Source organism: Eubalaena glacialis, chromosome 9 (assembly GCF_028564815.1).
Source record: "Eubalaena glacialis isolate mEubGla1 chromosome 9, mEubGla1.1.hap2.+ XY, whole genome shotgun sequence".
Lineage (NCBI taxonomy): Eukaryota > Metazoa > Chordata > Mammalia > Artiodactyla > Balaenidae > Eubalaena > Eubalaena glacialis.
Genome location: NC_083724.1, coordinates 1,614,893 through 1,627,616, shown reverse-complemented (window position 1 = coordinate 1,627,616; position 12,724 = coordinate 1,614,893). Strand labels below are relative to the sequence as shown.

The following is a 12,724-nucleotide window of genomic DNA, read 5'->3' as shown; positions in this document are numbered from 1 at the left end:
TCTCCCCTCCCCATCTCCCCCTCCATCCCTCCCCTCTTCTCCCCTCCCCCATCTCCCCCTCCATCCCTCCCCTCTTCTCCCCTCCCCATCTCCCCCTCCATCTCTCCCCTCTTCTCCCCTCCCCCATCTCCCCCTCCATCTCTCCCCTCGTCTCCCCTCCCCCATCTCCCCTCCATCCCTCCCCTCGTCTCTCCTCCATCTCCCCCTCCATCTCTCCCCTCGTCTCTCCTCCCCCATCTCCCCCCTCCATCCCTCCCCTCTTCTCCCCTCCCCCATCTCCCCCTCCATCTCTCCCCTCGTCTCCTCCTCCATCTCCCCCTCCATCCCTCCCCTCTTCTCCCCTCCCCCATCTCCCCCTCCATCCCTCCCCTCGTCTCCCCTCCATCTCCCCCTCCATCTCTCCCCTCTTCTCCCCTCCCCCATCTCCCCCTCCATCTCTCCCCTCGTCTCCCTCCATCTCCCCCTCCATCCTCCCCTCTTCTCCCCTCCCCATCTCCCCCTCCATCCCTCCCCTCGTCTCTCCTCCATCTCCCCCTCCATCTCTCCCTCTCTCCCTCCCTCTCCCCTCCATCTCCCCCTCCATCCCTCCCCTCTTCTCCCCTCCCCCATCTCCCCCTCCATCTCTCCCCTCGTCTCCCCTCCATCTCCCCCTCCATCTCTCCCCTCTTCTCCCCTCCCCCATCTCCCCCTCCATCTCTCCCCTCGTCTCCCCTCCATCTCCCCCTCCATCCCTCCCCTCTTCTCCCCTCCCCCATCTCCCCCTCCATCCCTCCCCTCTTCTCCCCTCCCCCATCTCCCCCTCCATCTCTCCCCTCGTCTCCCCTCCATCTCCCCCTCCATCTCTCCCCTCTTCTCCCCTCCCCCATCTCCCCCTCCATCTCTCCCCTCGTCTCCCCTCCATCTCCCCCTCCATCCCTCCCCTCTTCTCCCCTCCCCCATCTCCCCCTCCATCTCTCCCCTCTTCTCCCCTCCCCCATCTCCCCCTCCATCTCTCCCCTCGTCTCCCCTCCATCTCCCCCTCCATCCCTCCCCTCTTCTCCCCTCCCCATCTCCCCCTCCATCCCTCCCCTCTTCTCCCCTCCCCCATCTCCCCCTCCATCTCTCCCCTCGTCTCCCCTCCATCTCCCCCTCCATCCCTCCCCTCTTCTCCCCTCCCCCATCTCCCCCTCCATCTCTCCCCTCTTCTCCCCTCCCCCATCTCCCCCTCCATCTCTCCCCTCGTCTCCCCTCCATCTCCCCCTCCATCCCTCCCCTCTTCTCCCCTCCCCCATCTCCCCCTCCATCCCTCCCCTCTTCTCCCCTCCCCCATCTCCCCCTCCATCTCTCCCCTCGTCTCCCCTCCATCTCCCCCTCCATCCCTCCCCTCTTCTCCCCTCCCCCATCTCCCCCTCCATCTCTCCCCTCTTCTCCCCTCCCCCATCTCCCCCTCCATCCCTCCCCTCTTCTCCCCTCCCCCATCTCCCCCTCCATCTCTCCCCTCGTCTCCCCTCCATCTCCCCCTCCATCCCTCCCCTCTTCTCCCCTCCCCCATCTCCCCCTCCATCCCTCCCCTCTTCTCCCCTCCCCCATCTCCCCCTCCATCTCTCCCCTCGTCTCCCCTCCATCTCCCCCTCCATCCCTCCCCTCTTCTCCCCTCCCCCATCTCCCCCTCCATCTCTCCCCTCTTCTCCCCTCCCCCATCTCCCCCTCCATCTCTCCCCTCGTCTCCCCTCCCCCATCTCCCCCTCCATCCCTCCCCTCGTCTCTCCTCCATCTCCCCCTCCATCTCTCCCCTCGTCTCTCCTCCCCCATCTCCCCCCTCCATCCCTCCCCTCTTCTCCCCTCCCCCATCTCCCCCTCCATCTCTCCCCTCGTCTCTCCTCCATCTCCCCCTCCATCCCTCCCCTCTTCTCCCCTCCCCCATCTCCCCCTCCATCCCTCCCCTCGTCTCCCCTCCATCTCCCCCTCCATCTCTCCCCTCTTCTCCCCTCCCCCATCTCCCCCTCCATCTCTCCCCTCGTCTCTCCTCCATCTCCCCCTCCATCCCTCCCCTCTTCTCCCCTCCCCCATCTCCCCCTCCATCCCTCCCCTCGTCTCTCCTCCATCTCCCCCTCCATCTCTCCCCTCGTCTCCCCTCCATCTCCCCCTCCATCTCTCCCCTCTTCTCCCCTCCCCCATCTCCCCCTCCATCTCTCCCCTCGTCTCCCCTCCATCTCCCCCTCCATCTCTCCCCTCTTCTCCCCTCCCCCATCTCCCCCTCCATCTCTCCCCTCGTCTCCCCTCCATCTCCCCCTCCATCCCTCCCCTCTTCTCCCCTCCCCCATCTCCCCCTCCATCCCTCCCCTCTTCTCCCCTCCCCCATCTCCCCCTCCATCTCTCCCCTCGTCTCCCCTCCATCTCCCCCTCCATCTCTCCCCTCTTCTCCCCTCCCCCATCTCCCCCTCCATCTCTCCCCTCGTCTCCCCTCCATCTCCCCCTCCATCCCTCCCCTCTTCTCCCCTCCCCCATCTCCCCCTCCATCTCTCCCCTCTTCTCCCCTCCCCCATCTCCCCCTCCATCTCTCCCCTCGTCTCCCCTCCATCTCCCCCTCCATCCCTCCCCTCTTCTCCCCTCCCCCATCTCCCCCTCCATCCCTCCCCTCTTCTCCCCTCCCCCATCTCCCCCTCCATCTCTCCCCTCGTCTCCCCTCCATCTCCCCCTCCATCCCTCCCCTCTTCTCCCCTCCCCCATCTCCCCCTCCATCTCTCCCCTCTTCTCCCCTCCCCCATCTCCCCCTCCATCTCTCCCCTCGTCTCCCCTCCATCTCCCCCTCCATCTCTCCCCTCTTCTCCCCTCCCCCATCTCCCCCTCCATCTCTCCCCTCTTCTCCCCTCCATCTCCCCCTCCATCCCTCCCCTCTTCTCCCCTCCATCTCCCCCTCCATCCCTCCCCTCTTCTCCCCTCCCCCATCTCCCCCTCCATCCCTCCCCTCGTCTCTCCTCCATCTCCCCCTCCATCTCTCCCCTCGTCTCCCCTCCATCTCCCCCTCCATCTCTCCCCTCTTCTCCCCTCCCCCATCTCCCCCTCCATCTCTCCCCTCGTCTCCCCTCCATCTCCCCCTCCATCTCTCCCCTCTTCTCCCCTCCCCCATCTCCCCCTCCATCTCTCCCCTCTTCTCCCCTCCATCTCCCCCTCCATCCCTCCCCTCTTCTCCCCTCCATCTCCCCCTCCATCCCTCCCCTCTTCTCCCCTCCCCCATCTCCCCCTCCATCCCTCCCCTCGTCTCTCCTCCATCTCCCCCTCCATCTCTCCCCTCGTCTCCCCTCCATCTCCCCCTCCATCTCTCCCCTCTTCTCCCCTCCCCCATCTCCCCCTCCATCTCTCCCCTCGTCTCCCCTCCATCTCCCCCTCCATCTCTCCCCTCTTCTCCCCTCCCCCATCTCCCCCTCCATCTCTCCCCTCTTCTCCCCTCCATCTCCCCCTCCATCCCTCCCCTCTTCTCCCCTCCATCTCCCCCTCCATCCCTCCCCTCTTCTCCCCTCCCCCATCTCCCCCTCCATCTCTCCCCTCTTCTCCCCTCCATCTCCCCCTCCATCCCTCCCCTCTTCTCCCCTCCATCTCCCCCTCCATCCCTCCCCTCTTCTCCCCTCCCCCATCTCCCCCTCCATCCCTCCCCTCGTCTCTCCTCCATCTCCCCCTCCATCTCTCCCCTCGTCTCCCCTCCATCTCCCCCTCCATCTCTCCCCTCTTCTCCCCTCCCCCATCTCCCCCTCCATCTCTCCCCTCGTCTCCCCTCCATCTCCCCCTCCATCTCTCCCCTCTTCTCCCCTCCCCCATCTCCCCCTCCATCTCTCCCCTCTTCTCCCCTCCATCTCCCCCTCCATCCCTCCCCTCTTCTCCCCTCCATCTCCCCCTCCATCCCTCCCCTCTTCTCCCCTCCCCCATCTCCCCCTCCATCCCTCCCCTCTTCTCCCCTCCCCCATCTCCCCCTCCATCCCTCCCCTCTTCTCCCCTCCCCCATCTCCCCCTCCATCCCTCCCCTCTTCTCCCCTCCCCCATCTCCCCCTCCATCCCTCCCCTCTTCTCCCCTCCCCCATCTCCCCCTCCATCCTTCCCCTCTTCTCCCCTCCCCCATCTCCCCCTCCATCCCTCCCCTCGTCTCTCCTCCATCTCCCCCTCCATCTCTCCCCTCGTCTCCCCTCCATCTCCCCCTCCATCTCTCCCCTCTTCTCCCCTCCCCCATCTCCCCCTCCATCTCTCCCCTCGTCTCCCCTCCATCTCCCCCTCCATCTCTCCCCTCTTCTCCCCTCCCCCATCTCCCCCTCCATCTCTCCCCTCTTCTCCCCTCCATCTCCCCCTCCATCCCTCCCCTCTTCTCCCCTCCATCTCCCCCTCCATCTCTCCCCTCGTCTCCCCTCCATCTCCCCCTCCATCCCTCCCCTCTTCTCCCCTCCCCCATCTCCCCCTCCATCTCTCCCCTCGTCTCCCCTCCCCCATCTCCCCCTCCATCTCTCCCCTCTTCTCCCCTCCCCCATCTCCCCCTCCATCCCTCCCCTCTTCTCCCCTCCCCCATCTCCCCCTCCATCCCTCCCCTCTTCTCCCCTCCCCCATCTCCCCCTCCATCCCTCCCCTCTTCTCCCCTCCCCCATCTCCCCCTCCATCCCTCCCCTCGTCTCCCCTCCATCTCTTCCGCTCCAACCCCCTCACCTCCTTCAGCCGATGCTCCTTCTCCGCCACAATGTGCTGGATGGTCATGGCCACAGAGTAGACCCAGGAAATCACCATGCAGAGCGGCATCATGTGCTCGATGACAAACAGGAAGCTGGGGAGGGGGAGGGGAGGGGCGTGAGGGTGGGGCTCCGCGCCGGCCCCGGGCACCCAGCACTCGTCCACACTCACTCGTCCCGTGTGTAGCAGGGGTAGGGGAACATCTGCACGTAGTTGCCCGGCTCCACCACGTCGTGGCCCACGAAGGTGTCGATGATGGCGCGCTCCATCATGTCTGCGGTGGGGGGCAGCGGTCAGCGGAGGAGGCCGCGCCCCGCCCCCCGCGGCCCCAGGGCCGGCCCTCACCCTGGATCCAGACGAAGCCATACAGGAAGTAGAAGCGGCCGCCGGTGTTGGGCCCCGGCCGCCAGTAGGCCCGGCGGATCTCATTGGTTTTCTCGGTGAAGCTGGAGTTCTGGCGGATCTTGTAGTGCACGTGGGGCGGCAGGGAGCCGTCCTTGCGGGTCTGGAAGATCACGCCTGGGACGGGACGAGGGGCAGGGCCGAGGAAGGGGACGGGTGAGGGGCGAGCCGAGGACCGGGCGTCAAGGGGTGTGGGGCAGGGAGGGACTAGGGGAGGGGGAGGCAGAGGAGCAGGGGCGGGGACCTGCCCAGGGGACTGGCTCACTGGCAAACACGGTGACGTTGTCCTGGTAAGCCTGGTTGAGGGTGTAGTTGACGATGCTCTCCTCGTCGGGAAAACCCTTGAAGATGTCCACACTCACCTGCGGGGAGGGGAGGGGTGTCCTCAGAGCCGACCCCAGGCACCAGCGGACCCGGGGCTCGCCCACCCACCTTGGACATGAACTGGATCCAGCCACAGGCCGCGTTGTCGATGGTGTCCAGCTGCCGCAGGAGGACCGAGCCATTGGGCAGGGAGAAGTTGTCCTGGCGCAGGGCAGGCGGCAGCTCCTCTGGTGACAGGCTCAGTGCCTCCGGGTGCAGCCGCAGCTCTGCCACATACTGGGGGGTGAGGGAGGCCAGCTCAGAGGGTGGCCTGAGGACAGAGTGGGCTCCATGCCACCCCCCCCCCAGCCCAGCGCCCCCAGCACCTGCTGCAGCCAGCGCAGGTGTTGCTGCAGCCGGCCCTGCTCCAGGTAGCTGCGGATCTCAGCTGAGATGTTGAGCCAGACCTGGGCGTAGTGAGTCACGTTGCCTACAAGGGCGAAGGTCTCGTTGGCCTGCAGAGGGTGAGGGCAGAGCCTGGGGCTCATAAAAGGACCCCGGCCAGCAAGGGGGTTCTCACTCCTTGCCTCCCCCCACGGCTGGGGGCCAGCCACTGGCCAGTCCCCACCAACCACTAATCTTGGTCTGGCCAGATTCTACCTGGAAGCTCCAAGCCCTCCCCCTCCAGGCCTCTCTTCAGCGCCTCCCCTGAAAGCCCCTCTGCCCAGCTACCAGGGAAGCACGGCCTCTGGTTCCCCCCACACACACCTTCCCTGCTCTTTTGGGGGACCCCCTCCACGCATCTCTTGGGCAGCCCTGACACTTGGTTTTCATCTTCCCCCATGGTCATCCTAGGGACCCCCTCCACAGCCTCTCCCCTTCCTGGGCCATTTCCAGCCCTGGTTTCTACTTCTTCCAGACAGGACTTCTACTCTGGGATGGCCACAGACATCGTGCCCTCAGCTGGCCCCAAACCACCCAGCTGCCCCGCCCGAATCTCACCCACTGGATGCTGCTCTGGACGGTTTCTTCATGTGGCCCCTCCTCTATCCTCACCAGCACTGCCCGGCCCTGGCCATGTCCAGCCAGGCCAGGACCCTGCACCACACCAGCCATCCAGTGCCTCCCCAAGGCAGCCTCCAAAATATCCCTGCACCTTGAACCTGCCTACAGGTCCCCTCACCCACAGAGCCAAGCCGGAGCCGGAGAGCCAGGGCTGCACCCCTCCCATGCCAACTGTACGAACCACACCACATGCCCCCGTCTGCTCAGGGGTCCCCGGTCTGCAGAACCCTCTGCCCAACTCCTCCAGTTCCTGCTCCAGACGACACATGCAGGCCAAGTACATCACACAGTGGACGCACGCACCTTGAGGATGACGCGATCTGCCTGGGAGCCCGCCGGCGCGTACAGGATCTTGGGGTTGCTGGTCACGAGGTGCACGAGGAGGCCCAGGTTCCGCTGCTCCTTGCTCGTGAAGCCCAGGGAGCTCATGTTGCCCCTCCGCAGCGCCTCGGGCTCGATGGTGCTGGGGCGGGCAGCGGGCGAGACCTCAGGGTGGAGTGGGGCGTTGGCGGGGAGGGGCGTGGGGCGGGGCTTCAGAGCAGGTGCGAGTGTCAGTTGATGGAGGTAGCGTGGGGGCAGTGGACCGAGCCCAGGGAGGGGGCATCAGAAGCAGGCCTGGGGTCAGGCCCCGCCCCCACCTGTCTTCCTCACCCCCCCTTCTCCTGCTACCCACCTACCGGTTGTTGCCACACAGGATGGGCTGCAGGCCCGCCCAGAGCTGCACAAAGGCTGAGCACTGGCCCTGCAGCACGTCCGAGGAGGAGGCCGGGGCTGCAGCGGACGGGGCACCCTCCTCGGACGTGGTGTTGGAGCCCACGCCTGCCCCAGCCCCGGTGCCGTTGGCCGCCCCGCCAGGGCCGCTGGCTGGGGGTCCAGGAGGCCGGCCCGTGCAGGCACCCTGAGGCAGCAGCAGGGCCAGGGCCGAGAGGAGGTCCACATCCTGCAGAACCTTTTGGGCATCCAACAGGTCTTCCAGCAGTGCCTGCAGCCGCCGGGGAGGGGCTGGCTGCGGCTGGGGGGCGGAGCCGTTGGGGGCATCCAGGCCCAGCTGAGGGGAAACGGGGCAAGTGGGGAAACGCAGGCCCAGGGAAGGGAACAGCGTCTGGGGGCTGATCTGCAGATGGGTGACTGAGGTCAGGGTAGACTGAGGAGGACACCCTCAGGGGACACGAGCTGGGAGGAGGGGAGCAGCCTGGGGGTCAGGGGAGCACTGGCCAGGGGCCAGGAGACAGACCGGGGCGAAGGCCTGGAGCAGGGCAGGGGGCACAAGGCACAGCATTCGTAGGGCCACAGGACACCCAACCGCAGGCACACCCAAGCCAGCCTCAGGCCCAGGAGTGCCCTGTGATGCCAAGGAGCCCTGGCACCTCCTCCAGCCCAGGCAGCAGATCTGTGGGCCAGCTGGCAGGCAGGGCCTCACCTGCTGGGCGATCTTGGCCACATCCAGTTGGTTCTGGAGCTCAGCGGCCAGCCCAGAAAAGCGCTGGGCACGCACTGCAGCCTGACCTCTGCAGACGGCGTCCCGGTAGCCCTGCAGCGCTGTCTCCTGACCCTGGGGCACCGTGAGGATCTGGCCCAACTCCCTGGAGCCTGGCGTGCACGTGAGCTGCTCCAGGAGGGCAGGGGTCAACAGCAGCTCCTGGGGCAGGGTGCAGGGGAACAGCTGAGAAGGAGCCCCAACCAAGAGGAAACCAAGGGCCTGGCCCAAGATGGGGACCTTGCCCCACCCACTGTGCCAGGTCTGAGACCACCCAGGTTCTGCAACAACAGGTTGGGGGGGGGGCGGGTGGGTAGGGATGGAGACGCATCACCATCCTGCCCCCTCCCCGTGCCAACCACAAACTCCTGGGGACTCTCCCTCACCTCCAAGGGGGCCCCTATCTTACCCACCCAAGCAGAGACACCCACCCAGAAGCAGGCAACACGTCTCCCATCCCACTAAAAGTCCCCCTCACCTCCATCCGGAATAGGGGATTGCTGCCCCAGCGGCTCCAGGGCTCCTGATCCCTGGGGATGCCTGACCCCGCATCCAGGGCAGGTGAAGAGCCAAAAAGCAGGCGATACACCTAGAGCGTGCGGGGGTCATGGCTCAGGCTGGGGGCTCAGGCTGGGGGCCCTGCATTCCCCACCGGAAACCAGGGGAGGGCAGAGCGGAGTGGCCAGGGCTGGGAGCTTCCCCAGGAGCAGACGCCTCACCTCGGGCAGGTCCACCTGGGCGGCCAGCAGAGCCTGGGCTGTGCCATCAGGAAGCGACAGGTTCTGCGTCAGGAAACGCCAGAGCTCCCGTGGGTCCCTGACCACCGAGTCCAGAGAGAAGGAGGACACTGGACAGGTAGAAGGATGGGGCTGAAGGCCAGCCCTGCCCGGGGCCGAGGTGCCCCAGACAGCCTCAGAGCTGAGCTCCCGGCATCACAGCTCGGGCACAGTGGCGGGCGGCTCGCCAGGCCCCAAGCACGTGCACCCTGAGAACTCAGAGCCAGGGTGTAGGTAGCAGGGCCCGAGGCACACGCAGGACCAGGGCAGGAAGTGAACGAGCTGGGCTTCAAACCCAGCTGACACTAGAGCTCGGGGCTTGGCCGCCCCCAGCACACGCACTGCTCCACCCACCCAGGGCGCACCTGCAGGTCGGTCCAGGTGGCTCTCCCAGGTGTCCAGGCCGGATCTGAGGGCCTCCAGGTGCTGGCGCAGCGCCTCGAGCTCCGAGCCCAGGCTGGGCCTCGCGGGGTCAAACAGGTTGCCCTCCTCCACCACGCGGTTGAGACGCTCCAGCAGCTGCGTGACCCTGCACCACCACCACTGGACGTCATCCGCAGGTCGCCAGGCCTGGGATGGGGGGCAGCCGGGGTCCGAGGGGGCACTCACGTGGAGTTGGCGTACTGAAGGAAGCCGAACTCGTCCCGCTGGCCATCCGGGCACAGCGACTGCATGACGGGCAGGATGCCAGCGGAGGTGAGGGGTGCTGCTGTGTAGAAGGCTGGGGGGGCCGGGCAGGTGAGAGGGCCCAGGGCGGGGCGGGGTGGGGGAGAGAGGGAGGAATCAAGAAGGGAGAGGGAGACAGAGGCCGAGAAAAAAGATTTAGAGAAAGTCAGGAAGGAAAAGCAGCTTCAGACAGCAGACAAGAAACAGAGAGCCAAGAGTTCTAGTGCAAATGACCCAGCAGGTCAGAGGTCAAAGGGCATCTCACCGTCCCTTCCCGACAACTCCCAGAGCGTCCCCCTTCCCTCAGCCAGTCAAGGCCAGAATGCTCTGACACCTTCCCCGAGAATTCAGATGCGGCACTGCCCACAAGGCCCAGGGGAGCACGGGGGCCCCTACTGGGCAGCGACCTCTGACCGACCTCTGACCTCTCTGGCCAGCTGGTTAGCAGAGTGAATGCAGGAGCCCACAAGGGTCTGAGTGGAGAGTGGCCAGGCGCCCCAGCCCAGCAAGGCGGGGCCAGGCAACCCCACAGACAGAGGGTTGACCCCGAGGAGCTTGACCTGGGAGCCACTGTGGTCCAGGTGCCTCCACCCTTGACCTCCCCCCACCCCCAGCCACCGAGCGCCGGCTGCTCCTGACAGCGGGCAGGGGGCCCTGCAGGACCCAGCTGGCCAGGAGGGGCTGTTAATGCAAGCGAGCGGGTGGGGGAGGGCTCAAGCCGCACCAGGAGGCCCCGCAGGGCTCCCGTGGCTGCCGCCCGGGCCGGCCAGGAGGTGGCGGCCGCGCACTTACAGACTGCATGCAGGCCCGGGAGGAGGACACAGACCGTGCGGGGGAGGGGCGGAACAGAAAGAGGACAACAGTGAGAAACGGGCGCCTCGGCCACTCACAGCCGCGTGGCCAGCCACGTCCTCCAGCCCGGCCAGGAGGCAGGGCCGGGGCCCGCGCCGGGGGACGGGCACTCAGACTGCACCGGGCCGAGCTACGGGAGCCGGCTGACGCGCGTATAGTCACGTGCACACGGGACATGCGTGTGTGCTGCAGTGAGGGCCTGCCCTCCCCGCCCACCCGGCTGTGCCCCGGGCCCCTCCCCCTCCCCCCCGAGGACCCTCACCTTCCTTCACAGAGATGGTTGGCTTCTTCTGCCGAAGCCCCAGCAAGATGAAAAAGAGGACCAGAGGGATGAAAATCTCGAAGGCCAAGACCCACTGGAAAGGGCAGGCTGAGTGAGGCCACCTGTGCAGGGCGGGCTGGTCTCCCATGCCACCTGCCCAGGGCTGGACAGGACAAAGCCAAACCCTCCTCTCCCTACCAGACAGACACCACCCTCCCTGCAGGGCCAGCCCAGCCCAGCCCGGACCCTCCATGCTCCCCCAGGGGCCACAGAAGGTCAAGCCAGGCCCCCCAGGGCCACAGAGATCACAGTCCCTTCTTTCCAGGACCTCTTTGAAGAGTGAGAGGGTCAGTGTCATCCAGCTCAAGCAAATCAGGTCTCCCACCCCCAGCCTAGATTCTGCTTGTCACACTGAAGGCCAACAGAGACAAATCAGCCAGCTTGTGGTCCACTCTGACCCACGTGTCTCCCCAGCTCATCTTCTCCCCCATCTGCAGGGGCGCCTGGGCAAGATCTCGGAAGCAGTCTCTGGACTGGCCTGCAGCTCCCACGCTCCCCCAGGGTCAGCCCTCCTTCCCGCCACTGTGGTGCCATCACACGCCCCACGCAAGGGCCTAGGGGCGTGAGGCCTGGCGGCGGGGGAGGCCTGGCTGCAGCCCAGGGCCCTGAGCCTCCCGGAGGACCTGGTCAGGGGTCTGACAGCCCCCAGTCCCTGAGGCACAGGTCCCTCCTTCTGCCCTGGCCCCTCTCCCTCACCCCAGGTGGCTCAGGCGGGCGCGGCGGCCCTGCCTGCCGGGGGCATCAGCTCAGGGTTCGCAGGGCAGCTCCTGGCTGGGTACCAAGGTGAGCCCTGCCGGGACCTGCTCGGAGTGGGAAAGAAGTACCAGGGGCCCAGGGGCCCAGACTTCTCTCTTTCTCACCTGGAAAATGGAAGGACTTCGCCATTCTCACCTCCACCTCTCCTGGCTCGGGCAGGGAGGAGTGCAAGGGGGAGGAGGACCTCGGGCCGTCTGCTCTTTGGGGGACGACCCCCCCCCCACCCAACCCTTCCCAGAGGCACCAGGGTTGCTTCACCCTCACCCCCCACCCCAAACAGATTTCAGAACCCCCCGTCAGTGGCGCTCCCTCTGGCCCAGGGCCCGAGCCCCAGTGCCCCGGGGTGGGGGCAGCTGCTGCCCTGTTTACTGGGCTTTGACAATAGAGCTCTGTGGTCTGGAACACCCCGCTGTGTGTCTGCGCCCCACGCCCGCGCCAGCCCGCGCCAGCCTCCACCCCCACCCGGAGCCAGGATCCAGCCCAGGGCCAGCCAAGGAGGCACTGTGGACTGGGACGGGCGCCTGCCACACGCACACAGCGCGAGGGTGGCTGTGTGCAAGCGGCACGCGGGAGGCCAGGGTCATGGCCGCGGGGCCAGCCCCAGCCGCACCCGCCCGGCCACCGGGCACCTCCACCAGTAACTGCAGCAACAGGCCTCGCTGCCTCCTCATTGCTATAGCAACGGCGGCTCACGCGCTGCTGGGAGGAGGGAGGCCTGCTTGGCGGGCGTGAGGCCAGAAGGGCGTCTGGTTACTGCAGGCGGTACAGGTTCAGCCCCACCTGGGCGCCCCACCCAGCAGCCTGCAAGGTGGTCAAACCCCTGTTCCTGGAGACCAGCCTGCTACCCCATGCTGTCCCACTCTGGGCCCCCTCCTCCTGCGTCAAGGGGAGAATAGGTGAGGCCTGAGAATGGAGGTGCTGCCCCCCACTCCAGAGACCTGGTGACAGTGACCTGGTCCCCCCACCAGGAGTAGCCTATGGCCCCAGGGTAGAACGATGTCCAGCTAAGAGGGCACAGGCCACACTGACAGATGGAGAAACCGAGGCACAGAGCTTGGGAAGAAGGAGCAAGCAAGGCACAGAGATCCTTGGTTCCTACTCTCCAGACCAAGCTTTCCACAGGATACACCCCCCCTCAGCAAGGCACACAGCACGCAGGGTAAAACCTCTGCCAGCCAAGCCCAGGGGTCCAAGTGTGAAGCCCAAGACCCTCCCAGAAAAGTGGAGGACTGTGCCCGACATCTAGCCAGCCCCAGCCCATAGCGTGGGCCCAGCAAGGCCTCAGCCACCCTGGAGGAGGAATTTCTGGTTTGCTGTGGCCACAAACCGAGAACCTCCAGACGCCTAACCATGCCCTGGGAGTGCTGCGGGGCAGGGGCAAGGAAGGTTCTGGGGGAGGTCCAACCTGGCACGTGGGGG

At 66.6% G+C, this 12,724-nt stretch overlaps 1 protein-coding gene across 2 annotated transcripts in view; it reads right to left on the bottom strand.

Moving 5' to 3' along the window:
- ABCA2 (ATP binding cassette subfamily A member 2) overlaps positions 1 to 12,724 on the bottom strand; it is a 34,382-nt gene that overhangs the window by 19,947 nt on the left and 1,711 nt on the right. For both annotated transcript variants that reach the window (XM_061199577.1, XM_061199578.1), the window contains exons 2-15: positions 10,490 to 10,583; positions 9,319 to 9,430; positions 9,075 to 9,238; positions 8,653 to 8,780; positions 8,412 to 8,522; positions 7,877 to 8,095; positions 7,134 to 7,504; positions 6,760 to 6,919; positions 5,778 to 5,906; positions 5,521 to 5,688; positions 5,354 to 5,450; positions 5,032 to 5,205; positions 4,858 to 4,960; positions 4,666 to 4,780 (exon numbers count right to left, since the gene is read on the bottom strand). In XM_061199577.1, coding sequence (XP_061055560.1) covers positions 4,666 to 4,780; positions 4,858 to 4,960; positions 5,032 to 5,205; positions 5,354 to 5,450; positions 5,521 to 5,688; positions 5,778 to 5,906; positions 6,760 to 6,919; positions 7,134 to 7,504; positions 7,877 to 8,095; positions 8,412 to 8,522; positions 8,653 to 8,780; positions 9,075 to 9,238; positions 9,319 to 9,430; positions 10,490 to 10,583 — 2,145 coding nt within the window. The remainder of the gene's footprint in view (positions 1 to 4,665; positions 4,781 to 4,857; positions 4,961 to 5,031; positions 5,206 to 5,353; positions 5,451 to 5,520; positions 5,689 to 5,777; positions 5,907 to 6,759; positions 6,920 to 7,133; positions 7,505 to 7,876; positions 8,096 to 8,411; positions 8,523 to 8,652; positions 8,781 to 9,074; positions 9,239 to 9,318; positions 9,431 to 10,489; positions 10,584 to 12,724) is intronic.